The sequence below is a fragment of the Podarcis tiliguerta genome (genome assembly GCF_965153285.1).
Source record: "Podarcis tiliguerta genome assembly, chromosome: 3".
NCBI lineage: Eukaryota > Metazoa > Chordata > Lepidosauria > Squamata > Lacertidae > Podarcis > Podarcis tiliguerta.
The window spans coordinates 113,752,509-113,780,226 of record NC_139536.1 but is presented as its reverse complement, the minus strand read 5'-3'; the positions used below and the strand labels follow the sequence as shown (position 1 = coordinate 113,780,226).

Here is a 27,718-nt window from a genome sequence, read left to right as displayed (position 1 = left end):
CCGGGGCAGCCTATGAGGGAAGAGAGAGAGGCCTGGTTGGAGTCGCGGGGAGGAGGCGAAGCTACCCTTCACTTCAGCCGCTCGCTCTCGGGCCCCTTTCCCCACGGAAGAAGGAGCCATGGACACGCAGGGCCGGAAAGTGGTCGTCTGCGACAACGGCACCGGGGTGAGGAGGAGCCGCCTCGCTCCCTGGAGCGGCGGCCGCGACTGAGCTCCCCCCCCGCCCCCGATACGAGGGCGGGAAGGGCTGGCGGCTCTCGCGTCAACCGCCTTTCCCCACCTCACCTCAGTAGCCTGGAGGGGAAACCCTAGTGGGTGTCTGGCCCGCCACACGGGGGAGCGGGGCCTGAGGCGGAGAGGCGGGGTGGGTGCGGGGTCTGGGAGGTAAGGCGTTAGCCCGCCCTGCCAAATAATTATACACAGGTAGGTAGCCGTGTTGGTCTGCCGTAGTCCAAACAAAATAAAATAAAAAAAAAATATTTCTGGGTTAGCGGAGTCTGTAACCTGAAGCGTCTGTAACCCGAGGTACCACTGTATATAATTATTTGAAACAAAATAAAATAAAAAAATAAAATATTTCCTTCCAGTAGCACCTTAGAGACCAACTAAGTTATTGGTATGAGCTTTCGTGTGCATGCACACCTCTTCAGATACGTGCACACGAAAGCTCACACCAATAACTATCTTAGTTGGTCTTTAAGGTGCTACTGGATGGAATATTTTATTTTGTTTCAAATAATTATATACAGTGGTACCTCGGGTTACAGACGCTTCAGGTTACAGACTCCGCTAACCCAGAAATATTACCTCGGGTTAAGAACTTTGCTTCAGGATGAGAACAGAAATCGCGCAGCGGGAGGCCCCATTAGCTAAAGTGGTGCTTCAGGTTAAGATCAGTTTCAGGTTAAGAACGGACCTCCGGTACGAATTAAGTACTTAACCCAAGGTACCACTGTAGTTATATACTCTGTGGTTTTCCCCTGACAAGGACTCGAGGTGGTTTACAGATTAAAAAAAAAGAACATCTCTAAAGCATACGGCGGGGGTGGGGAGAGAAACACCGACCATTGAGAAACTATTAAACATCAATGAGCTGCAAGCCTTTGAGTCCTTTTGAGGTGCTGGTAGAAGAAGCTAGAATGATCCTTCCTCTTTCTCCTCCCTGGCATAAGTAGCCTTTAAGTTGCCGAAGGTGTGCGCGTGCCTAAGTTAAGCATTTCTTCTCATACTGCTACACTTTCTTGAAACGAATTCTTTCGCTTTTTCTCTGAATTGTTGCATCCCTGTCTCACACTTTCATCCAAGGAGCTAAAGGTGATGGTGTCACATTCTCCCATCTTATCCTCACAACAACCCTGTGAGGCAGGTTAGGCTGCGGGGGTGTGAGTGATTGGCCCAAGGTGGGCTTCTTGGTGAGGTAGGGATTTCAACCTGCATCACCCAAGTGCTAGTCCAGCACTCTAAGCACTATTCTGCGCTGGCACAGAATCAGTCCCATGGTCACTTTTATTCCAGTTCTGTTGGATTACAATCCGACAGAAGTTGGATGAGTGTCTCTCAATTGCTCGCACACTCCTATCACTTTTCTAACGTTTTGCCATCTACTGGCACCTGAGTTACTTTCTTTGTATTTGGCCGTCCCCTCAAGCAGTTTGTCACAGCTGCACGCCACTTCTCCCCTCCCTGCCTGTCCACCCCATATCTGTTCTCTAGGTGTGTCACTGTTGTGACTCTTTCCCCATTTTTTAATGTTTGATGTTTTACTATGCTTTTACATATGCTGTAAGTCTCCCAGAATGGCTGGGAAAACCTAGCCAGATTGGTGGGGTATACAGAATAAAATTATTATTATATTTAGATATGTATGTGCTCACATGGGCATAGCCAAGGGTGGGTCAGGTGGCCCCCTAGATCAAGTAAAACAATAGAAATACTGTATTGCTTGCTTCAGTGTCCCAACCTTCATGTTTCACAGTCAGTTATTCAAAGAAGACACCAGAGGGTTGGTTTCAGTCCCCCCCCCCCTTGAAGGGCCTAGAATCAGCAGTACTAATAATAGTACCTAGACTCCTCCCTCCTCTAAAAATATGTTCTCTAACGAAAGGTCTTTCAGTTTGAGAATACCAAAAGTAGAATATTGAAGTCAGAAGACTTAACCGCCTTTTTTTCAGTCTGAGGCTAGAATCATTTTTTGTACTCTTCTCTAACAAGCCATTAAAACATTTCCCTCCCTGTATAGATTTATTGCTGATAGTACTGTGGCAGGGAATACAGTGGTACCTTGGTTTAAGAACAGCTTAGTTTATGAACAACTTGGATTAAGAACACTGCAAACCCGGAAGTAGGTGTTTTGGTTTGTGAGCTTTGCCTTGGAATAAGAACATGTTTTGCTTCCTGTTGAGTGTGTTCCATTTGTAAATTGAGTCCCCCGCTGCTATGGGAAAGCACACCTTGGTTTAAGAAAGCTTTGGTTTAAGAACGGACTTCTGGATCGGATTAAGTTTGTAAACCAAGGTACCACTGAAGGTACCGCTGTGACAGCATTTCTCACTGCAGAGTGATGAGTGGCCTGAGCTTTGGGGTGGAATTATTATTAGCCTGTTGTTCACCCTAAGCTCCCACGGAGGGTTACAAGAGTTTAAAATACAACTTTAAAGATATGTTGAAGTGTAATGACTTTCTTTGCAAGTGAGTAATGGCCCCTTATAAAATTGATGCTTACTGTGGCTATTCTTTATATGTGTGTTTGAAACAGATTATCTGGCTTCTCTGTATCACAGAGGGCTCATTCATTTTTTGGGAATGTAAGGCAAAGCTTCACTTTGGTTATTGCTTGTGCTTTTTTTGAAGAAAAATGGTATGCTTTCTATCTGCAGCCTGAGCCTGTAAGTCTTATGCACATTTATTGGCAGTAAGTCTCATTGAACACATATGACTGCTATGTAAGTCCTCATTAAGAACATAAGAAGAGGCCTCTGGATCAGGCCAGGGACCCGTCTAGTCCAACATTGTGGCCACCCAGATGCTTGGGGGAAATCCACTAGCAGGATTTGATCGCAAGAGCACTCTCTCCTTCTGTGGTTTCTAGCAGCTGGAGTTCAGAAGGATACAGCCTTCAACTGCGGAGGCAGAGCATTTTTAACTTTTGACACACTCACAATTTATTTTTTCAAATAAACAATTTTTAAAAGCTCAAGCTTTCCTTAGGGTGAAGTTAGATGTGACGTTAAATACATGTTTAAATTTTAACATGTATGTTTTAAAAAATTCACATAGCAAGTGGGGGGAGGGGAGCTGATAATTGATAATTGTCAGGATCTCAGCAGGCATGGAGAAGGAAGTTACCGTATTTTTCGCTCTATAAGATGCACCAGACCATAAGACACACCTAGTTTTGGGGGGAGGAAAACAAGGGGGGGGGGATTCTGAATCTCAGAAGCCAGAACAGCAAGAGGGATCGCTGCACAGTGAAAGCAGCAACCCCTCTTGCTGTTCTGGCTTCTGGGATAGCTGCGCATCCTGCATTCGCTCCATAAGACGCACACACATTTCCCCTTACTTTTTAGGAGGGAAAAAGTGAGTCTTATAGAGCAAAAAATACGTAAGTCTTGCTGAAATCCCTTCTCTGAAGCTGCTGTTTGCATTTAGAGGAAACACCCTGTTGACACCAATGGGATTTCAGCCTAACTAAAATGCCAGCTTCAGAAGATGAATTTTCTTCTAAAGTAGTCATTCACCAACAATTGGAACATGTTTATATTTCCAGTATGTGCAGTGTTAGCAACATCAGCAGGTGTACTTCAAAACTGAGTGTTCAGTTTAGTGTTTTTGGATTAATGGCAGAATGCTTCAGGTTTGGGTATTCTCATTAAAACCTTATTCTTCCATCAGGAGAACTAAAATGAAGGAAGTCTACCTTATTTGGAAATTATGATGGGAATAATGCCATTTAATATTAATGAGAAGACCTATTTTTCAAACATTTGTGCTTTCCATTTGAAGCAATATTTATAGACAGCAATTTATGACCACTTGATGACTTAACAGGAAGTGAGAGAGCCAGTCATAACCACACAGCATGTAGAAGAAACTATATATGGTAAAGCATACACTAGATAAACCCAGCAGATTTTCCTAAAAGAGTTTTTTTTTAAAAAAAGGTTATGTTAATGTCTATATTTACAATTGTGAAGTTAGCTGGTTTAGTGCTGTATTTCTTTTTGAAGAGGCAAATAGTTAGCAAATGTGCTCAGCACTGCGGTAAGCTGAAGTAGCCAGTTTTATTCATTTACTTAATTAAAATTTAAATTATTTATACTTAGACTTTAAACTAAAAAATCAAGGCAACTTAATAGTAGAGAGACCTAAATAATAGGTTAAAAGCTTTCCCTGGTTACTTTATTTTGTTTTATTTAATTTTACCCTGGTTTCCTATAGACATCAGGGCACCTTATGCCACATATCAAAACAGCATATCGCTTAAATGCTTTCTCGCAGCATACACATGTATAAAAGCTAGTATCTAAAATGCTTTTACTGAAGATTGGCTTATGTAGCTAGAGAGAGGGGGAGGAAGAGCAACGACAAATGAGGTGTATGCATTTAAAACACTAATAGGCTGCTTTTACACAAATCCAAAGCTATTTATGGTGCAAAAACACTTTGCAACACAATGGAAAGAAACAGATTCCCAAATGATCTCCTACACTGAAAAGATCTTTCACAATCAATCGAAGAGCAATCTTTGTGTGTGTTTTTCTAAAGTCTATAGATTTTCATAACCATTTAAAAACCAGTTTGAAATAATCATAAATAGACGGCTTTGGTGCATTTTTGAAAATATCCTTTGACACTCTTGTGTTGAGATCATGACTCAACACACCCTGCAGGGTTGTGCAGGATATAATAAGCCATGGCTGGAAAACATAATTCACAAGATTCGTTCAACATGCATTGAGAGAAAGTCAAGTCAAGTTGCCTTCAGCACCACATGAACTTCCTGCCCATTGATATTAATTAGGCAGGCAACTTTGCTGAACTGCTTTCAACACCGGCTAAAAACATTCTTGTTTAGGGAAGTCTCCCTAAATACGCAAACTTGACAAGTATTTTAATATGTAATTGTATTTTATTATGTGTTTTTTAAAAAAACTACTTTAAAATATTTTGATTTTTTAAAGAACAAATTCTGTTTGATTGTATCTGGATATTTTATGTAACCTGCTTAATGGCTTTGACTAAGCAGCATATAAATCTGGTAAAATAAAATAAAAATCAATTTCCCACCGAATGGGAAGCTCTGTGCACCAGCATGCAGCCCCCATTGCTTTTACTTCACATGAGCCAGTAAGCCCATAGCTTACAAACCAGTAAGCCCATAGCTGACCATAGGTAAAAGGTAAAGGTACCCCTGCCCGTACGGGCCAGTCTTGACAGACTTTAGGGTTGTGCGCCCATCTCACTCAAGAGGCCGGGGGCCAGCGCTGTCCGGAGACACTTCCGAGTCACGTGCCCAGCGTGACATCGCTGCTCTGGCGAGCCAGAGCCGCACATGGAAACGCCGTTTACCTTCCCGCTAGTAAGCGGTCCCTATTTATCTACTTGCACCCGAGAGTGCTTTCAAACTGCTAGGTTGGCAGGCGCTGGGACCGAACAACAGGAGCGCACCCCGCCGCGGGGATTCGAACCATAGCTTCCTGTTAAGTGCAAACTGGAAACGGTGGTTAATCATTTCCAAGTATGCCAGCCTAAGCCAGGATGAACCACCATTATCTATCCTGGGGGAAGAATTCAAGAGACAAGCAAAGCCTCCACAAAGTCTGCTCCAGTGGGACTATCCCCTCACTACCACAGTGCTATTTTACCACCAACTGTAGGAAGGATCCTAGTTGCTTTTTTGTTGTTGTTGCTTTTTTAAAAAAAGAAAATTAATGTTAACATTCTTAATTTTTAAAATGTAGTTTAGTGTTTCCTGTAAGCCACCTTTGAAGGATTTATATTCTGAAAGGCGGGGTGTAAATAATTGAAATAAAAAATGCATAAATTATATAAATCAAGGACATGCATTCTGATTATGCTAATAATTAGGGGGTTTATATTTGGCCACCCAGACCACTGGACTTATTAAACAATTTCAAAGATTTCATCAGGCATTGCCTACACAACTTTCTAGCATCTTTTTTCATATAAAATATTTGGAGCATTTTAAAAGAATGATGGCTGGGATTTTCAGGAAGCTGAGTTTAGTGCACCGTGCTTATGTACGGTACTTCACATCAAGTAACAGAATTCCAGCAGCTCTATGTCTTATAGATACTGGCAAACCTAAGGAAATCCCTACTGCTTAGATTGGTTTTTTTGAAGTGTATCCAGCCATCAGCAAGGCAAGAATTTATTGCCCTTTTTATAATTGACATTTCATACATTCAGAGGTTTTCTATCAGCATAAATGCAGAATCCATGGATAAATCTAAATCTCTAAACAGACTATATACATAACCAGATGAAACTGGACTATGTGTATTTTTTTTTACCGTATTGGCCTGAATATAAGCCTCACTTTCCCCCCAAATTCCGACCATGAAAAGTTAAAGTGTGGCTTATATTCGCGACCTTACGGTATGCAAACAGCACGGGGCAAACAGCGGCAGGAGTGCGGCAAAATGGTGTCCACCCCGCGCGTAGTCCCCTGTCCTCTCCCCCAAGGTCGGGCAGGGAGAGAGCGAGGAAGGGGAAAGGCTGCCGGCAACACAGCGTGCCCCCCCCCCCGGCAGTATGCAGCCAGGAGCAGCAAGGAATGGAGCGGCTTATATTCGGGTATTTTTTCTCCCCCCCCCCCCCCCAATTTTAAAGGTGTGGCTTATATTCGGGCCAATACGGTAATTGTCTTTTCACGATTTCCTTCATGAGAACATTTTTAACTTAAAATGATAAGTTCTTATTTGGGAATTAGTCCAGCTATCTTTAACTTGTTGTAGTTTTACGTTAAAGTAACAGAACAGCATCAACAAGCTATTATAATGTATGTGGGCGCCAACAAATTAACTTGAAGGATTTTTATTTTATTTTTCAGTTTGTGAAATGCGGATATGCAGGATCCAATTTTCCAGAACACATCTTCCCAGCTTTGGTTGGAAGACCAATTATTCGTTCAACTACAAAAGTGGGAAACATTGAAATCAAGGTACTATTAAAGAACTTAAGTCCTTTGCATGGTACTTTGGGGTGCTACCTCTCCCTTCTGGATAACTTCTTCTAATGTATTATGTGATAATCTAGTTAAATCAGTGCAAATGGAAACTGAGATGTGGCTTCTTTATTGACAAAAATACACTGATGGCGCTATTTAAGTACAGTCATACCTCGGGTTACAGACGCTTCAGGTTGCGTTTTTTCAGGTTACGGACCCGCCGAAACCTGGAAGTACTGGAACCGGTTACTTCCGGGTTTCGGCGATCGCACATGCGCAGAAGTGCTAAATTGTGACCAGCACGTGGGCAGACGCGCCGCTGTGGGTTGCAAATGCCGTGGGTTGCGAACGTGCATCCCGCACAGATCATGTTCGCAACCCGAGCGTCCACTGTAGATTTTTAAACGATTGTGAGTAAGTAAGCGAGCTGATAGCAATATTTTGTACAGTCATGGTTATTGTGTCAGACTAAGATTGGGGAATCCATGCTGAAACTCATTAGGCCATGAAAGATCACCTTGGACCAGTCATTTTCCTTCAGCCTAATCTGCTCACAGGAAGGGAATTTTCAGGACGTTATTGCTTCCCATTCACGACCCTGACAGCGCAACAGATAAGCTAGGTATAATATTTATTCTGTGACATTTCAGAAGACCTTTATTCCTATTGACTCATTCTGTTGGAGTTTAAAATAGCCTTTCCTTTGAGTCATGATTGTTTGGGGATCCTGGCATTGCCTCATTTATTATGTTGAGGTATAGCAGGGGAGGGACGCGGGTGGCGCTGTGGGTAAAAGCCTCAGCGCCTAGGGCTTGCCGATCGAAAGGTCGGCGGTTCGAATCCCCGCGGCGGGGTGCGCTCCCGTTGCTCGGTCCCAGCACCTGCTCGGTCCCAGCACCTGCCACCCTAGCAGTTCGAAAGCACCCCCAGGGGCAAGTAGATAAATAGGGACCGCTTACTAGCGGGAAGGTAAACGGCGTTCCGTGTGCGGCTCTGGCTCGCCAGAGTAGCGATGTCACGCTGGCTACGTGACCCGGAAGTGTCTCTGGACAGCGCTGGCCCCCGGCCTCGAGTGAGATGGGCGCCAACCCTAGAGTCTGTCAAGAGTGGCCCGTACGGGCAGGGGTACCTTTACCTTTTTATAGCAGGGGAATCAGACTAAATCAAGTATGTGGAGGGTAGCAGGCAGAGAGCCTGCTAAAGTGAGATTTGCTTAAGATATAACATGGGTCGATATCAGTAGAAAGTTGCATGTTGCTTTGTTCACTTAGGTTATGGCCCAAATTGCCCTCCTCAACCAACTACATAACCACAACGAAACGTGGTGGAATTGGAGATATCAGACAAGCAGGCCTCAGAATGTTTAAGTAAAACCAAATCATGGGGGTGGGGTAGAGCTTTCTAAAAGCAAAGGGGGTGATTACAAAGAGGCAGTACCACCTTGTATCCATGTAATTCACACAGATTTCTGTCCAATCTTGTTCATGCAATATAACTGGAGCACTGTCAGTCACCTTCATTTTAGTGGAGTAGTTATAACTTGTGGTATATGACAGCAGTTCCATTTCCTTGCCTTTCACTGTCTAGGATCATGTGTAGTTTTCTCGTCTGCTACTCCATTCTGTGTCTAGGCTCATGTTCATTCTTCTTTTCTGGGCAACTTACAACATCTCAGATAGCGTAACAAACAGTTCTGTTTTCTCCTCCTCACGATGCCCAAACAGACAAACAGCTTAGAAGAAGAGAACACACCAAGCATGGGCAGAGGGGGGCAAGGATGTTCAAAGTCTGCACCTACTTTCAAACTATAACAGTGATTGGCTAGCACAACTTTAGATAAACCTTGGCTTTTACTACGAGTATTAATACTATCAACAGTTAAACAATATATTAGCACTGCCAACTTTAAAATTCCCACAAGAATTTTCTGTAGCCAAATAGCACAAATACTTAGCAGGCATTAGGAAGAGAAGAATGATGGCCATCCTACTTGACTAGATTCTGCTTTGCTACTGCTTTGGATTAAGACCTCATTCTACTCAATAGGCAATTCAGTTATTCATGTCCAATCTTGAAGGCAAGGGGAAGATGATTCACCTTTGGGAAAGGGTGGTAGTTGAGTGGTAGATTGTCTGGTTTGCCTGCAGGAGGACCCAGGTTCAGTCCCCAGCATCTCCAGGTAGAGCTATGATTGTCCCCTGCCTAAAACCATGAAAAGTTGTTGCCAGTCAGTCTAGACAATGCAGAGCTAAATGGGCCAACGTTCCATCTATAAGGCAAATTCATGTGTCCCTGTAATCTGAAAAACACATCCGTGCAAGGCTGAAGAAAACTTGGCTAATGAGTGGTATTACGAAGAAAGTGTGCTTTGGGAGAGGATTGCTCTAGGCACACTGGGCCCAAGCCCACATTTTTAGCTGCCCTACACAAATATGAAATGCACTGGCATTACATATTGGGCACCAGCTGAAACTTCAAAGCTGAGGTGGAGAGCCTTGGGCTCAGGGGCCAAAAGGGCCCCTCCAGACCTCTCAGTCTGATCCTTGGGATTCTCCCAAGATCCTACTCTTCTCCACCTACATCCCATCTCCCTTGGCAATACCCCTTCCTAGCATCCTCCTCTGATGTTTTTTGCCTGATGGGAATGAGTCTGTGAACTCTAATAATGGTTCTTGCTTGTTTGATTGGAGAATGTGCGAGTGTGTAGAAACTAGAGTTCTGTATGAAGGCAACATTTATATTCATTGCTCTGCTCTGGCCCCTGCCCACTAGTGGCATGTTGCCCCTGAAAGATTGACCTGAACAGAAATTGGGCTTGGGGCTGAAACTTTCCCCATCTAAAGGAAGCCTTGGTTATTTGGATCCTTGTGAGATCTTCATCCTTAGCAAATTGTGCTTAAGCAGGTTCTAAGAATGAGGGCTCCTGAGTCATGCAGCACTCATTTTCTTCATTTGAAAGCAAAAGTGGGGTGTCACATAGAAACATTCCACACCGTTTCAGTTTTTCCTGGCATATAAATAGGCAAAACAGTAAGGCGCATGATCAGATTTCTAAACTGTCTTTTCAACATACAAAATGGTACAGACGTTTCCAGAATATACTTATTGGAACCTAGATGCTAATTGCAACAACATAGCAAAGAAGAAATTGGGGGCTGCATAATTTGATATCTGTTTTATATGCAAAATACATAATTTTCATTTAAGTGATATTCAGAAAATGGCCCACTTCACACATAATGGTAATCCACAATCAGAAATGAACTAAGGCTTGTCATGAACAATCAATCATACCTGTTTCAGCTTGTGTACCTCAGAGAGAAACAAGCCATGAGTTTTGGGCTCAGTATTAAATGGAAACCAGCACTTGTGGTTGTTTTCCCCCAGAAAAACCATGAATTGAAGCCAAGGTTTGTTCTTGGTTTAGCCAAACTTCATAGTTTGTTTTTGCCACAGGCAGGCAAGGCACAGTTGAACAGTGCATACCGGCACACTGCTCATTCATGCTAAGCTATGGTTTTATTTCTGACCTGGACTTACCTTTATGGGCAAAGTAGGGCACTGAAGGAGGGGTGATTGTGAAGTGGCTACAAAAGTCAAAATTTTGCAGAAGCAGCATTAATGCATGCAAAACCATCAACTAAACTATTAGCCTCTTTAGAGCATACTGAGGGCTGCCTGGACTATATGTGCACATTGGGGTAGCCCTTAAAAAAATAAAAAACTATGAATAATTGTAGTGTTTTGGGCAGCTTAGTGGACTTAACTTTGCCAAAGATTTGATTTTTCAAAACATGATAAAACACTTTAAAAAACACCCCAAATTTGACCCAGCTATTATTGATGAAATTCTCACAATGCTTAGTGTTCTTACATTTCAAACACCTTTGAAAGTCTCTTTGAATCCTACTGGTTTAAAGATTTGTGTAACTGCACTGTAATAAACTATAGTTGCAGTTCCTCCTTTTCTTCCCTAACCCAAACTCCCAACCAAGAAACAAGCTTCTGAAACACTGACAGCAGGAAATGGGCTCTAAGGGGATGAAAGTAGGCTGCATGGTACAGTCTGGATTTTTTTCTGGCAGAGATGGAGGTGTATCTGCTCTCCTTGGCTCTACACTGAAATATAGTAAGTAATCTAGTATACTTGAAGCTAATGGCTTTCCTTAGTGACATGAGATATTGTGGGCTCCTTGTCTTAGATTAGTGACAAATAGCCATTGTATAGCTATTATACTAGTACTTAAATTTTGCTTGTCTACAGAAATGCAGATTACTGCACTATAGAACAGTGAAAAGTTCTATTCTTTGCTTTCGAATTAGCAATGTGCTTAGAGAATTAAACCATGCAGTGTTTAACATTTATCTGGTTGTATGTATATATTTCATCCTATTTCTCCACATTTTGAGTCAAAATGGATAACACCTTAATTATTCAATATATTTTTAGTGGTTAAAGGATAATAGTCATTTCTTGGGGGATGACAGATGCTGTCCTGCAAAGCAAAATTGCAGCCACACCAGGATACCTGTAGTGCATTAATGATGAAAATCAGAACATCAGGCATTGCATGCATGGAAATAAGCTCTTCTTGTTTCTGTTTCTGTTTCGGTTCTTGGTTTTTTTGTTCAGTTTTTTAAACTTAGTAGACTTATTCTCACTTGCCCTGAAGTATGCAGAATTCGGAGAATTTCCACCTGTCCGTGCATCTGTTTTTTCTGCTTTAGTTCTGTTGTTTATACTTGAAATAATTTGAAAAAAAGAGATTTCACTTAGGCCTCTTCTGATTCTCTTGCTTCTGCCTTTTCTTCATCTTTCTTGACCTGTTGAAGTAGAATAACAAAAAGATGGTAAGTGAGGCGTCCCTGTGCTATCATCCACTCTTTTGCTTGGTGGGACCTTGTAGCCTCTTTTTTTGGGGTGCTTTATAATTTTCATGTCCTGTCCACTTATGTTCTGAATACATAACCATTTTAATCTTTCTTCATTGCTTTCATTCAGTAGCTAGTACTTCCTTAAAGCTATTGTACACATCTTGCAGATGTGACATGCCCCAATAATTGCAGCTGCCTGTAGAGGCAAGGAATCTGAAGGTCAGTGTCAGTGCTAGAAACCACTTGCTGAGACATAACAAAAATGAGTCATCGAAAACTACTTGCATCTTGTCTGCTATGTAGGCAAGACAGATTATATGGAGAGTTTTAAAACCAATAATGTCAGTTCACACATGCAAACTCGCCATTTCTTTTTTTCTGATGATTCCTCTTGCAATCCCCATGGGGAAATGCAGTGTGTGAAATGGTGGTGAACTGTTCGCACATAGAGCTATTTCTACAATCCCATTAATATGGCGGTTCCCAAAAGTGCAGATGCAGAAATCATGTCTATGAAGCGAACCTTCCTGCGATTCCCCATGCAGTCCTGCATTCTAGGGAAAAATTAACTGGCTTGTATGTGTGAATCTACCCTTAATATGTTCTGTGTCATCGTGTTGCCATATATTTAATATTTGTTCTTCTAAATTGAATACAGGATTCTCAACATGATTCTTCAAGATCATGTCTGAAGCATGTGCTAAAAGCTGTGTGGTTCCTTGCTCCTCTTGTTTGATGTAGATCAAGGGTTGTCAACCTGGTCCCTACCGCCCACTAGTGGGCGCTTCAGGATTCTAGGTGGGCGGGAGGGAGTTCTACGGCACAAGCTGAATCCTCCTTCCATTGAGCACTGGGGGGCGGTACGGAAATTTTACCATCAAGAAAGATGCATTAGTGGGCAGTAGGTATAAAATGGTTGACTACCCCTGATGTAGATTGAAAAAATAGTATTTTAAAAGTAACGTTAATAGGACCAAGGCAGCAGTGGGGTAAAATGATAACATTGAATATACTCTCTTTACCTTTCAGGCAGTTTTGCTTCTAAATTTGTTAAATGAATTATCTTCAGCAGACAATTTTAACCACAACTACTATGAAGTTAAGAGCTATAGTAGAGGTGCAGAATTACAATTTAAAAAATCCTAAAAAGCACAATGTTAAAATCCTGCTTAGAGGAGGATTTCAGTTTGGTTTTAAAGATGCCTTTTCCACTTGCATGTAAGTTCCCCATATGACAGATATATTTAGGCTCAAATATTCCATAGTTGCTGGTGATCTGTTACTTTATTTGAAAAATAAGGGACTTTACTGTTTAAATTTCCCCCTGTTTTGAAGCATGAGAACAAATTTAACTTTGTTCCTTTTTAATATCGTGTTAGTTAGGATATTGATGGGATAGGGCACAAACTAGATTAAACTTTTTCTATGCCTGTGTTCATTGCAAGAATGATGCCATATCACTGACTTGTCATCACTGACTTACAGTGCAAAATATTTTTGGTAACTTCAAAATAGATCAGAGTTGCTTAATCATTTCAAAAATGTCTTTATAAATCAAAATTAAGTTAGGAATGAAGTTCATATGTTTGTGGAGGATAGTTTACAGACTTTGAATAAGTGGTGCACATTGCAGAAATCTTCTGACTAATATAAAACTTCTATTTTTTTCTCCTCAATCAGTGTGGAATTTGCAGTCCCTTATTTGCTTTTGCTACTTGTTCTCTATGCTTGTGCAGCACTCGTTATTCCCATTTAGTAATGTGCACAAAAACATGAAACATGCATGGAAATTTTATTCTGCTAAGCCCACCTATTATTATGTGCAATTCCACATCACGTGACTTGTTCATATATAAATGTGTAATAAAAAGTTGAATGTATTGGTCTAGAAATCTACATGTAAACTAGGCCCTTTGTCCCAAATTCCATTTGATTTTTATATACATAGCTGTTTGTAGAGTTGTGCCTTCTGTGTTTCTTTCATTTTAAATACCTTGCTATATTTTTCATTCGAACATGTAAGTATTATCCCTCTCCATTGTATTGTAAGACTGAATAATAAAAGCAGCTTCTTTTTATAGTTTTTTTTTTGAAGAGTTGAATTCAAAAAATGGTTTTGGAAAATGTTAATTTTCCAGTTTTCATTTGTAACTTGTAGGATCTTATGGTTGGTGATGAAGCAAGTGAGCTGAGGTCCATGTTAGAAGTTAACTACCCCATGGAGAATGGCATTGTCCGGAACTGGGATGATATGAAACACCTTTGGGACTACACCTTTGGACCAGAAAAACTTAACATTGACACAAAAAACTGTAAAATACTTCTAACAGAGCCTCCTATGAATCCAACAAAGAACAGGGAGAAGATTGTGGAGGTAGGTACCTTGAAGCAAACCCTACTTTCTGTCTGAGAAAGCCCAGGTGGCAGTATTCTTCAGGAGGAGTTCTATTCTGTTTGGGGGCAGGGAAAACAGATTTTATCCAGGAGCATGCAGTTACCTGTGCTCAGAACCTTCTGAAATGGCAGTTAGCTATCCTTCAATGCTTAGGATGTTTTTCAGTGAAGTAATATGTCCTTCATTTCTTGCATGCTAAAGAGCATTTTAGGTAAAGAGACCCCTGACCATTAGGTCCAGTCGTGACCGATTCTGGGGTTGTGGCACTCATCTCGCTTTATTGGCCGAGGGAGCCCGGGGTACAGCTTCCGGGTCATGTGGCCAGCATGACTAAGTCGCTTCTGGCAAACCAGAGCAGAGCACAGAAACGCCGTTTACCTTCCCGCTGGAGGGGTACCTATTTATCTACTTGCACTTTGATGTGCTTTCGAACTGCTAAGTTGGCAGAAGCAGGGACCGAGCAACGGGAGCTCACCCCGTTGCAGGGATTCGAACCGCCGACCTTCTGATTGGCAAGTCCTAGGCTCTGGTTTAACCCACAGCGCCACCTACTTCCTAAAGAGCATTTTAGGCCTTGTTAAAACAAGCAGAGATGCATTTTAAATAAAAGCCCACCATCTATTCATGTAAAAACACCAGGCAGGCCCCACAAATCACCCAGAAATGCATTTTAAATAAAGGGACGCATTCTACTCATGTAAAAACATGCTGATTCCCGGACCGTCCGCCGGCTGGATTTAGTAGGCGATTGAGCCCTGGGCCTTAGTTTGCCTACCCATGCCCTAGATGGAGATTCTTGAACATCACTTTATTTGTATGCCACTTTCCTAGAGCAAATCCTGGCTTGGAATATCAATAAAGTTTGCATTTCAAGCTAATTCAGTAACCATGAGAAAACAGGAAGGAAATGCACTTTAAAAAACTAAAAAAATTAAAGATAGGAACAGCATATAATGCACCAGTAGGGATAGATATAAAGTGTTTAATAGTGTTAGATGGAAGGCCTTTCATTACTTGTGTTCTGAAAACACTTCTAATTTAACTATTAGAAATTTAGTAGTTGTAAAAATAGTTTTAGCAGTCTGTTAAATATTGACAATTTTTCAACATCAAAAAGCAATTCATTTGTTCTGTGCTGCATATTAACTGAATTGAGATATGTTAAGTTTATGACAACTTCTTTTTGAACTTCCAAACAACTATGAGCTATGATGGTCCAGGAATCAGCGTGTTTTTACATGAGTAGAATGTGTCTTTTTATTTCAAATGCATTTCTGGGTTATTTGTGAGGCCTGCCTGGTGTTTTTACATGAGTAGAATGTGTGCTTTTATTTAAAGTGCATCTCTGGGTTATTTGTGGGGCATGGGAATTTGTTCTTTCCCCCCCAAAATACAGTCTAGCCCACCACATGGTCTGAGGGACGGTGGACTGGCCCACGGCTGAAAAAGGTTGCTGACCCCTGCTCTAAATGTTCAGAAGATAAAATCAATTTTTTTCTACGTTTAATTTTTAAAAGTATGGACTGCTTCTATGTTTGAGGGGTGGAGAGACTTGCAGTGATCTTTTTATGACCTGTAAACCACACTTTTTTTGCAAATACAGATAATGAAGTTGCCAAATAGTGCTTTGTCAAACACTGACTTAACCTATGAAATTCACTGTGCTTTCTTCAAATAAGAGATAACTTTCATTTTTCAGGTAATGTTTGAAACCTACCAATTTTCTGGTGTCTACGTAGCCATTCAAGCCGTTCTCACTCTGTATGCACAAGGTAAGTGTAAATACTCAATAGCAGTCAGTTGGGTGAGGCTGCACCACTCAAACTCCAGTCATTTTCTTTTTGGTGTTTACTGGAAGGAGGGGCAAGACATTGGTACAAATGCATAATTGGGAGTACTGGATTGTCTCCTCTGGTGCATTTGAACCTAACTGCTGCTTCACCCCCCTCTCTCTACCTACTAGAAAGCAACAAAGATACAGGTGACAGGTTGGGTGAGAACTTGCCACCCAACCTTGGCTGACTGCTACTGTAAATGCTACTTTGTACTTAAGATTTATTTATGTGTTAGCAAAATTATAGAATCATAGAGTTGGAAGAGACCACAAGGGCCATCGAGTCCAACCCCCTGCCAAGCAGGAAACACCATCAGAGCACTCCTGACATATGGTTGTCAAGCCTCTGCTTAAAGACCTCCAAAGAAGGAGACTCCACCACACTCCTTGGCAGCAAATTCCACTGTCGAACAGCTCTTACTGTCAGGAAGTTCTTCCTAATGTTTAGGTGGAATCTTCTTTCTTGTAGTTTGGATCCATTGCTCCGTGTCCGCTTCTCTGGAGCAGCAGAAAACAACCTTTCTCCCTCCTCTATGTGACATCCTTTTATATATTTGAACATGGCTATCATATCACCCCTTAACCTCCTCCTCTCCAGCCTAAACATGCCCAGCTCCCTTAGCCGTTCCTCATAAGGCATCGTTTCCAGGCCTTTGACCATTTTGGTTGCCCTCCTCTGGACACGTTCCAGTTTGTCAGTGTCCTTCTTGAATTGTGGTGCCCAGAACTGGACACAGTACTCCAGGTGAGGTCTGACCAGAGCAGAATACAGTGGCACTATTACCGTATTTTTCGTCCCATAGGACGCTCCGTCCCATAGGACGCACCTACTTTTTTTTGGGGGGGGAAATAAAGGAAAAAAATTTCCCCCTTTATTTCCCCCCCAAAACCAGGTCGGGGAACAGTGGGATGGCGGCGCTGCGCCTCCCCGCTGTCCCCCGAGCTTGTGGGGCTGGCTGATGTCTGCCCGGCGCCAGGGCGCTCTGCTTCAGGGCGCGCCATGCGCCGGGCGGCAGGCTGCCGCCCGCAAGCCTTGCGCGCCGGGGGGAGTTCTCCCCCGGTGCGGTAGGCTTGCCAACACTTGCGCGAAGCACAGGGCGTCCTCCGAAGGGCGCCCCGTGTTCCGCGCTGCAGGCTGCCGCCCGCAAGGCTTGCCGACAGTTGTGCGAAGCACGGGGCGTCCTCCGAAGGGCGCCCCGTGCTCCGCGCTGCAGGCTGCCGCCCGCAAGCCTTGCGCGCCAGGGGGAGTTCTCCCCCGGTGCGCAAGGCTTGCTGACACTTGCGCGAAGCACGGGGCGTCCTCCGAAGGGCGCCCCGTGTTCCGCGCTGCAGGCTGCCGCCCGCAAGCCTTGCGCGCCCAGGGGAACTCCCCCCAGGTGCGCAAGGCTTGCGGATAGTTTCCTGGAGAGCAAGAGGTGTCGGTGCGCACCGACGCCTCTCACTCTCCAGGCTTCCGTGAAAGCCTGCATTCGCCCCATAGGACGCACACACATTTCCCCTTCATTTTTGGAGGGGAAAAAGTGCGTCCTATAGGGCGAAAAATACGGTACTTCCCTTGATCTAGATGCTATACTCCATAGTTTGAATAATAATAATAATAATAATAATAATAATAATAATAATAATAATTTGAATAATAATTTTTTCTACGCTGTAGTGTGAAAGCCCTAAGATGTTATAGTAGCATGCTTTCCACCTTGAGGCAGAATGACACTAGCCATTCTTGATATCTTCATATGGTGAATTTAGCTTACTTTTTTGCTCAATGTGGACGCTGTACCATGATGTTAGTTTCACAGGCTTCTGGAATAAGCCATTCAAGAAGCGGCAGTCCCAGTCCCCAATCTAGATAACTCTTCCAGGATTATACTTTCATTGTCTGTGTCACACGCCACAGAGAGATTTAGGAGAATCTGTAGGCTCATGCTTTCTTCTGCATACAGACCAAGGCTAGTTTTGTTTCCTAGACTTAAAACCAGGATCCACATTGACATGTTCTCATGTGCTTTTGCCATTATTCTTGTTCAGGTTTACTGACTGGTGTTGTTGTGGATTCTGGAGATGGTGTTACTCATATTTGTCCAGTCTATGAAGGTTTCTCTCTTCCTCATCTCACCAGAAGACTAGATATTGCTGGTAGAGATATTACCAGATACCTCATCAAGGTAAGCTAGTGGTGTTGAATCTGAGCAGAATGCATGCTATTATTATTATTATTATTATTATTATTATTATTATTATTATTTTCAAGAAAAAAGAAAACTTTCCACATATACACTCCAATACACAGTTTTCTTTTTTGTTTGTCAACTTCCCATCCCATTTTCCATGGTGATTTTGTTTTCTGCCCTTTGTTGCACCCTGTCTATCTCTTATGTCATAACAGTATTACCGTAAGTCCTAATTCTTAGTTGCTCATACTTAAAATCCTACTTGTGAATTCATTAAACTATAATATTTATTTAAATAGTCCCAAAAAGGCTTCCATTATTCCACAAAACGGTCATCAATTATTTTTAGCTGTTAATTTTGCCATTTCTGCTGCATAGTCCATCACCTTACCCATCCATATTTCTTTTGTGGGAATTTATTCTTCCTTCCATTTTTGAGCATATAAAATCCCTGCTTCTGTTGTAACATACATTTTAATCATATTTTTTTGGAACTTCTGTCCCTATAATCCCTAAAAGGAAAGCTTTAGGGTGTTTTTTTATTGTATAATCACTTTAAACATATTTTTTATCTCATCATATATCATCCACTAAAAAGTCCTTAAAGGTAAAGGGACCCCTGACCATTAGGTCCAGTCGTGGCCGACTCTGGGGTTGCGGCGCTCCAACGTCCTTATTTTCCTACAATTCCACCATATGGGAAAAAGGATCCTCCTGCCTGTTTACATTTCCAACAGTTCTTAGGAACCTTCTTATATATTTTAGCCAATTTACTAGGTGTTCTATACCATCTATACATCATTTTCATATCATTTTCTTTTATAACAAGCAGCAAATTTCAAATTTGTTTTCCATAACTTTCCCCATACATTTATTTCTATGTTACGTCCTAGATCCTTGGAACATTACTGATTGAACTATTTCATTCTTCATCTCCCATTTCAATAATAGATCATACATTTTTGACACCTGAAAATTTCAGTCTGGGTTTTCCCCAACAAAAAGGACTGTTGTTTTTGGGAAAGTTATACTTAAACATGTTTTTCAATTCATTATAAATCATTTCCCAGTACCCTTTTACCTTTTTACATTTCCATAGCCGGCTAAATTCCTGGACTTGAAAACTCAGTTCCCTTAACCTATGTAATTTGATTATTTTCTTAAAAGTCATGCTTTTATCAGCTTGTCTTTCAGAAGTCTGCTTATTTTAAAAAGCTATACAGTAAGCCTGCAACTTACACGCATTTAACTTGTGTGCATTCAGCTTTACATGTGTGGCTTTTTTTTTTTTTAGGGGTGGGGTGGGGTTTCAGGAAAAATGACTTTGGCAGTCCCCAACCATCATTGAACCCAATGAGTTTTGATTAGATGCAATTTTGGCTTTAGGCACAATTCTTGGAACATAACCCCAACGCAAGTTGTGGGCTTACACTATGTAGAAGGGAGAGCAGTTTTCAGATTTGCCACTAATTAACTTACTTTCATGCCAGCTGCTTTTACTACGAGGATATGCCTTCAACCATTCCGCTGATTTTGAGACTGTTCGTATGATTAAAGAAAAGCTGTGCTATGTGGGCTACAACATTGAACAGGAGCAGAAACTGGCCTTGGAAACTACTGTGCTAGTTGAGTCCTACACGGTAGGTCACGGCTTAAGCTACCAGACTTAGGCACTATTTCAGTTGCTGATTTGAGTGAAGCCTCTTCTTCTAAAGCCAGGGTAGCCAACTCTCAAGTGACTGTGATATGCTTTCAGAATTTAAAACTGGCAGTGATCTATCCCCGTTTTTGAGGGGGAACTTCTGTTTGGGGGGGGGGGTTAAAGGCAAGGGACAAAGGGGTGAAGTCACTCACAAAAAGATCTCTATGGATGAAAACAGCAGCACAGAGAAAGCTCCGTCTTCCCTTCCAGAGATCGTACAACGATGGAGGGTGGGGCAAGGGGGCAGGGCAGGAGTCAGGAAAGGAAAGGAAGCCAGAGATCAACCGTGATCTACCAAAACCTCCTGGGGATCTTCCAGTAGATCACGATTGACCTGTTGGACATCCCTGTTCTAAAGTGTTCATTGTTCAAATGGGCTGCCTTGTTCCAAATTCTATTGAAAACATGATCCTTAAGGCTTAATAAAAGCTGATGAGTCATCTGAAGACATTACCACTTGGTGTGCCATTTGCCTATCACTGTCTAACTCATGTCTTTGATGCTCCTAACTACCTTAGACTTAATCACTTTCTTGGAAAGAGCAGGAAGCAAATGCTTCCAGTTAATGGTCATCTGCCTCTGCTTTTTCCTCGGTTTGTCACAGCTACCTTATTGGGGTTGTGTTTTGTGGTTTTTTAAACTGTTGTCAGACACCTTGGAGGCTTTGTCAACAGGCATGATGTAATTTTAAAATGATATCATTTAAAATTAAGAGCTGGAAGAAAAAGAAGATTTTGCCAGGAGATGTAATATTGGGTCATGATAACAGCCTGTTTTGCATCAGCTGTGCTTTCTGGTCAGAAGTCAGAGAAAAAGCCACACAACAACCACTATGGTGGCTGTAAGCGATGCTTTAAAGAGCAGTCAGACTCCTGGAATAAAACCAACTTTTACATGTGTTTGTGGGAGGGGGACTAATTGTTTTGTTTTTGTTCTAACTATTTATTAGTGCTTTTATATTGTGCTTTTATATTGTCTTTTTCTCTTGTAAACCTCCCTGAGAGCTTCAGAGAAGGGTGGTGTATACATTTAATAATAAGAATTAGAATTATAATTCAAGTGGAGAGAGCGCCCAAACTCTCAAAATGAGATTTGGTAACTTTCCTCCTATCACACATTTGGACCAACTTGGGACTACTAGAGGGGATTCCAGTGATTTATCTGAACACTGTCAGTATTTTTTTTTTAAAAAAAAACACTTTTATTAGTTGTAATTTAACAGTAATTTTATCAGTAACATCAGACGTTCTGTTCCATAGCTTCCAGACGGCAGAATTATTAAGGTTGGTGGCGAACGATTTGAGGCGCCAGAAGCTCTGTTCCAGCCTCACTTGATCAATGTGGAGGGAGTTGGTGTCGCTGAACTGCTGTTCAATACCATCCAAGCTGCTGATATTGACACCAGGTAGGACCCGGAAAAACTAGCACACTCAAATCTGTGTGAAGGTAGAAGATGGGATGGGCAATTTCCCAATGTTGCATGGATGTTGTGTTTAAAGAGATGAGTATATGAAAATACAATTAAGATTCAAAGACTAGGCAAAAATGGCTACCAATCATCTGTACAGCATTTACTACTCCTGTCTTGCTGCAGAAAGACAATCCTGAATGGGAATGTTTATTACTGCATCTTTAATGTTGGTTTCTGTTCCCCTTTTTGGAAGTGTAAACATGTCTTTCACATTGGTGTTGCGCCAGTCACGCTCATTGTTTACAGAAGTGTGTTTCATCTTTAGGTCTGAGTTCTACAAACACATTGTGTTATCTGGAGGTTCCACGATGTACCCAGGGTTGCCTTCACGACTGGAACGTGAACTTAAACAGCTTTACCTGGAACGGGTCCTGAAAGGTGATGTGGAGAAACTTTCAGTAAGTAGCCTTCAAATAAATCCTAAGTTATATACAGGACCGTCACTAGAGGGAGCAAGGTGGTCAAAAATATCGTGGGACCGTCGATTGAGTTTGTAAACTTTGAATAAACAACTTCACGTTGAGATTACAGTTGTTTGTGAAATTGCTTTAAGCTGGTCAGCGTCTTGGATTGTACTTAAGTACACTGTGACTAACTTTCAAAGAGGGCCAGATTTGATGAAGCGAAGGGCCGTGAGGGCCGACCCAAGTTGTTAACCTTTTTTAGGATTGAAGTTGTTGAGCTTCTTTTAGGGTTGAAGTTGTTGAGGTTTTTTTAAGGATTTTACCCCAGGAAATAAACTGCCACAGGGGCCGGATTAAACTGACCAGCGGGCCGGATTAGGCCCCCGAAACGGACTTTGGCCATGCCTGCAGTAGAAGAACTACTAAGATGGAACAATGAGGAGGAACTGGTTTGGTTTTGTGTTGTTGCGAATTTCATAACATACAGTAGAAGTTTAGTTTCCTGAAGCTCTTAGGTGGTCTTCATCCTTCATAAAACAATTATTTAACCCAGGATGGCCAGGGTGCTTGTTGTATACAGTCCCCTGAAGGAATTTCTGGCAACTCCTGAAGCCTCCCAACAATGAACTTAAGACAAGAAAATTTAAAAATCCCCCAGCAGGCGGCATGGACCCAGTGTTGTGCTGGTCATACTGGACAGGTATCAGCCTCTCCCCTGGTCTCCTAAGCTGCCTCTTTTTACCATTGCAGAGGGGCACCTTCTCCCTTGGGTGCAGTGTCCTTGTTAGAAGTTCTCAGAGGGGCTTAGCAAATGGGAAGAAGCACTGCTGCCTTGTTCCTCTTTAAGAACATCTGGCAATGGCACCAGCTGAGAGCATGTATATGTATGTGTTTATATGAGTGTGCACACATACTGGAATGTGGCCCTTGGAGGGTGGCATACCTTTAATGTGGCCCTTGAGCAGAAAAAGATTAGCCCCCCCTGCTTTGACCTATCCACATCAGTGGCATAGATTAGAAAATATTCCAGTGCTTAAACTTTCTGCAGGAAAACGTTTCATGAGTTTGTTAGTACCAATGAATGGCTACTGATTGTCCAATTTATTTTGCAATTTTTCAAAGATTTTAGCTTGGTTTTCTGAAAATCAGTAAAATAAACCTGCTAAATTACCGTATTTTTCGCCCTATAGGACGCACTTTTTCCCCTCCAAAAATGAAGGGGAAATCTGGGTGCGTCCTATGGGGCGAATGCAGGCTTCGCGGACCTCACCGCTAGCAGCGGGAGCGCTCCCGCTGCTGGCGGAGAGGTGCCTGCATGCTGAAGCCTGCGCGCGCTGAGCTCAGCGCGTCCAGGCTTCGCGGACCTCTCCGCCAGCAGCGGGAGCGCTCCCGCTGCTGGCGGAGAGGTGCCTGCATGCTGAAGCCTGCGCGCGCTGAGCTCAGCGCGTCCAGGCTTCGCGGACCTCTCCGCCAGCAGCGGGAGCGCTCCCGCTGCTGGCGGAGAGGTGCCTGCATGCTGAAGCCTGCGCGCGCTGAGCTCAGCGCGTCCAGGCTTCGCGGACCTCTCCGCCAGCAGCGGGAGCGCTCCCGCTGCTGGCGGAGAGGTGCCTGCATGCTGAAGCCTGCGCGCGCTGAGCTCAGCGCGTCCAGGCTTCGCGGACCTCTCCGCTAGCAGCGGGAGCCAGCACTGGGCTCCCACGGCTTGCAGAGAGCTGCCTGTTTGGGGGCTGGGGTCGGGGGAAGCTCAGGCTTCCCCAACCCCGCGCCTGGGGGGGGAAATAATTTTTTTCCTTTATTTCCCCCCCAAAAAACTAGGTGCGCCTTATGGGACGGTGCGTCCTATAGGGCGAAAAATACGGTAGATCACTCTCTAACGTGAAATCTTTGACCCTCTGGAAATTGCTGGGCTTTTGTACAGGTTTCCAGAAACACCAAACACCACTGTGTTCTCAAAATTACATGTGAGCTGACCTCACGTTTGTGGGATCAACTTTGATTTCTTTCTTACTAGCACCAGTTAATTTTCTATATTATAAAGGTACCTGCTTTATGGGATAACTTTGTAACAGATTAGATTTAAATGTTAATGGATTAATCACCTAAGAGTGATTGGTCATATTTTTACAGCACAATTTTTAATGCAAGTGTTTATACAAAATGTAGGTGACATAGGAGGAACGCCTCCTAAATTGTGTTCCTCTAAATGTATCAAAAATATTCTTGCTTCACAGACATTGTGTATATGCAGGTTAATTGACTAAAACTGATTAACTGGTTTAAAATTGTGCAAACTGGGTTGCAACTCTACAGTATGTCATATATAGATCTTCCAAAATACAGTGGCTTACCAATTACAGAACTTAAAAAAGCCTATATAGAAACATTTTTAATATTTTAATACTTACATAATACTTCAGTTCATTGTGTGGCTTAATATGTATATAATTAGACATCTGCATTATACTCCGCTTGCATATTGGATAAGGTTATTGATTATAAACTAGTCTCTTAATATCTCAGTCCACAACTACTTTTGTGATTGTTCTGGATCAGAACATAAGGAAAACTTTCTGAGCAGAGAATACAAGGCATGCTGTGTTTTGTTGGTGCTCTTGAGTTCTACAGGGAGCCAAACCCAAAGCCGGGGGAATAGATTGGAGGTCTAATCTGTGCTATATCACTTCAGGGAAATAAGGCAAAATGTAGAATGCTCCCCTCTGTTGCTAAATGCATCCACATAAATATAGTTTACAGATTCTCCTAAACCTGCTTTTTTGTAATATATGTATATATCAGGGTTTGTTTTTTTAATGTAATAGGCTACAAGTTCAGATAAATCCATTAGAAAAAGACAAAAGTGGAACTACAGTTCAGTTTCTAATTTGCAATGTTTCCCATAACCTCCCAAGCTATAGCTCTTTTATACATGGTGTCTACTAATATTCCAGTACTGTAGTCATTGACCATCCAGAGAGAAAGAGCTGTTTGAATGCCAATTCTGCCATTGTTAACAGGTTTTACAGCTTTGCTCCATAACCTCTAGTAATGTTGCTTTATCATCTTTTCCCGTTAAGAAATTTAAGATTCGTATTGAAGATCCACCTCGTCGAAAGCACATGGTATTCCTTGGTGGTGCAGTTCTAGCAGACATCATGAAAGACAAAGATAACTTCTGGATGACCAGACAAGAATACCAGGAGAAGGGAGTACGTGTGCTTGAGAAACTTGGTGTGACGGTTAGATAAACTCTGGAGCTTGCTCCCATCGCAGCTCCAATGCTCGCATTCCTTTATTGCCAATCTTTGAACTCATTCAGCTATGTGACACGGAAAGGCCTGTCTCTGCCCTTTGACCCAAGGGCTAGGTTTTGTTCTGGTTCCTTTTGTTAGATATTTTAATTGTGGCTATATTTGACTACTTAATTGGACCACTTCTCAGCAAACAAAACAAGGGCACGAATAGCCTGTCTGTCACATCGTTCCTTCCAGTAGGCAGTTGGGTAATTCCAGTAGCTTTTTATTGGGTTATTGCTATAATGCTGTTGGCATTTGTCTGTAGCTCATCATGGACGGAAACTTTTTTTAGCACGAGAGAACCTTTGGACAAACAGCTCTTTACTATCATGTGGTTGTAGTGATTTATCTTTGCATCCTTTTGCCTTTATCCCATGCTGTTCAGTGTCTTTATATTGTAAGAACTCTGAAATCAGTGTCTTTATATCTTGCTTATGATCTCTTAAATTGGATCGAATGGCAAACATTTGTTAAACCTTCCCCTGGAATATTTTGGGGTCTGAAATTGTTTCACGTGAAAATTGATTATGTATCCTTAATCAGATGGCAGAGTTATGAGGAAACTAAAATAGAAATTTGCTTGTCTGTTGTTGCAAATTAATTATCTTAACTGCCTGCACTTCTATCTCTCAAATGTATATTTCTAGCTTAATGATTTGGCACTAGGTAGTTGTTTTCTCCTATGGAATGCATACAGAGCTTCTTGCAATTTTCTTTCTTTCTTTCTTTTTTGGTACTGTGATACCATCTTTCATTACCATTGGGGCTTAAATACTTTTTTTTTAATGGGTAACATTAGAATGTCATCTGGGACTGGATTCCTGGATATAATCTATTGAAAGTAGTATGTTTAAAAAAAAACCCTGAACTTTATTTACTGGTACAAAATTAGAGAAAAACAGAATTGTATTAAATTTGAACACACAGTAACACAGTGCCAAGTAATTATTGCTTTTTTTTAAAATAAAAAAAATTATAATTGTTAAATGTTATTTAAAATCACCCAGATATTTATATATGGAACTGTGAGGTAGGTTGTGAGGAATGACCTATATTTGTAGCGGTTAAAAAACCCCACATTGGAATATTGGCATTGTAGTAAACTGGTAAATACTCAAAATTTACCTGTCTAATCTTGACTCTGGGATAAAAGGAAATAAAATAAGTATTTGAAATACTGTTTCATTAAAGTCAAATGTACCACTGAAGAAAGGTATAGTGATTATTGACGCCCTTCGAAGTGACATCCACCAGGAATGCCAGAAGACGAAAGCTGCTTTCTCACCAGAGCATTCTTGGTAATTTGTGGTGTTCCATACCTGTGCATAAAAAGGAAAGCCTGTCAAAAAGATGGGCGAAACAGTTTCAGACAGAAAGAAGTACAACATACAGGGCAACTGTTCCATGTGAATAAGGGTGCCCTCTAATTTCTGTTAATATTTTCTCTTTTCGTGTGTGCATTTAGCATACCTGTTGAAGGCAAGTTCTAATGTGTGTGCAGTGCCTCACACAAGATGGGTTCAGCTTCAGCTAGTAGTAGCATGTACATTTTGCTGGTCCCAACTCTTTCTGCTTTTCATTCCTCCTTGGGTTTGTGAGCTTTTACTCTACCTTTTCCCCCTAGGTGAAAATCCCAAACAGGAACACAAACTACAGGGTTAACCCTTGTTTTCTACTATGAGAAGCACTGAAATATGGTAAAATAAACTAGATAACCGGTATCTAAGTACATAATATCTACAAATGCCAACTTTTAACAAGTGGCTGGCAAGAAATACTGACTCAGAATTGTCAGCCTTTTACTGTGTGGGAGAATATGGTATGGGTGTTCTTACAAAAATGTGTGCTATCGAACCTCAGCATAATTTTTAGAGTTTGAGGGTAAGATCATTCCAACATAATAGCCCCCCCAAAAAATTTCAGAAGAGAAAGAAGTTAAAAGACATGAATATATATAAAACAATGAAAAAGTACAACAGTTTCACAGAGTAGTTGCTAAGATGTTGAGCAGTACCCATCTTAAATGTTTAGGGAGTTAAGACTCAATCTAAAACTCAATCTCGAGAGCACCAGCTATTTTTTGGTTACTGATGCTATCACAGAGAATGAGGCTTATTTCTCCAACCATAAAGCTATATAGACAGTTCGAAGGCATCACATTCAATTTTTTTAAAAAAACCCCCAAACCTTTTCCTGATGATGATGATATTTGTATTTTGCCCATCTGACTGGGTTGCCCCAGCCATTCTGGCTGCTTCCAACTGAGCATTAAAAACACGGGAAAACATCAAAACATAAAAAACTTCCCTAAATTGTTTAAATGCTTTAAACAATTAAAATGGAAAAGAAATCGTTCTACACTCATGAGAAAGGAAGTAAATAAA

The 27,718-nt window shown here is 41.8% G+C and overlaps 1 protein-coding gene and 1 long non-coding RNA gene across 4 annotated transcripts; one reads left to right on the top strand and one right to left on the bottom strand.

The window, feature by feature from the left end:
- The first annotated feature begins 20 nt into the window (after positions 1-20).
- On the top strand, positions 21-26,509 carry ACTR2 (actin related protein 2). Of its 3 annotated transcripts, XM_083435427.1 has the most exons (10): positions 21-166; positions 7,073-7,183; positions 12,026-12,040; positions 14,223-14,438; positions 16,159-16,231; positions 18,322-18,458; positions 19,955-20,104; positions 21,426-21,571; positions 21,903-22,035; positions 25,116-26,509. In XM_083435427.1, the coding sequence occupies exons 1-10, from the start codon at positions 119-121 to the stop codon at positions 25,284-25,286; spliced, it is 1,200 nt and encodes a 399-aa protein (XP_083291553.1). In that variant the 5' UTR covers positions 21-118; the 3' UTR covers positions 25,287-26,509. The 3 variants fall into 3 exon arrangements, with proteins under 3 accessions (XP_083291553.1, XP_083291554.1, XP_083291555.1); XM_083435428.1 differs by lacking the exon at positions 12,026-12,040; XM_083435429.1 differs by lacking the exon at positions 21-166 and having other exon boundaries at positions 7,089-7,183; positions 12,023-12,040.
- LOC310675256 lies at positions 10,573-27,718 on the bottom strand. Its single transcript, XR_014510003.1, has 2 exons — positions 26,536-27,718; positions 10,573-12,013 (listed from the first exon to the last, which is right to left on the bottom strand). It is a non-coding gene; the product is annotated as an uncharacterized lncRNA (long non-coding RNA).

What these genes read in the sequence shown, in the direction of transcription:
- ACTR2 (XM_083435427.1), top strand. Translation starts at nt 119, where the DNA reads ATGGACACGCAGGGCCGGAAAGTGGTCGTCTGCGACAACGGCACCGGG. An exon ending in TCTGCGACAACGGCACCGGG is followed by an intron (nt 167 to 7,072) that starts GTGAGGAGGAGC and finishes TTTATTTTTCAG; the next exon opens with TTTGTGAAATGCGGATATGC. An exon ending in ACAGGGAGAAGATTGTGGAG is followed by an intron (nt 14,439 to 16,158) that starts GTAGGTACCTTG and finishes TTCATTTTTCAG; the next exon opens with GTAATGTTTGAAACCTACCA.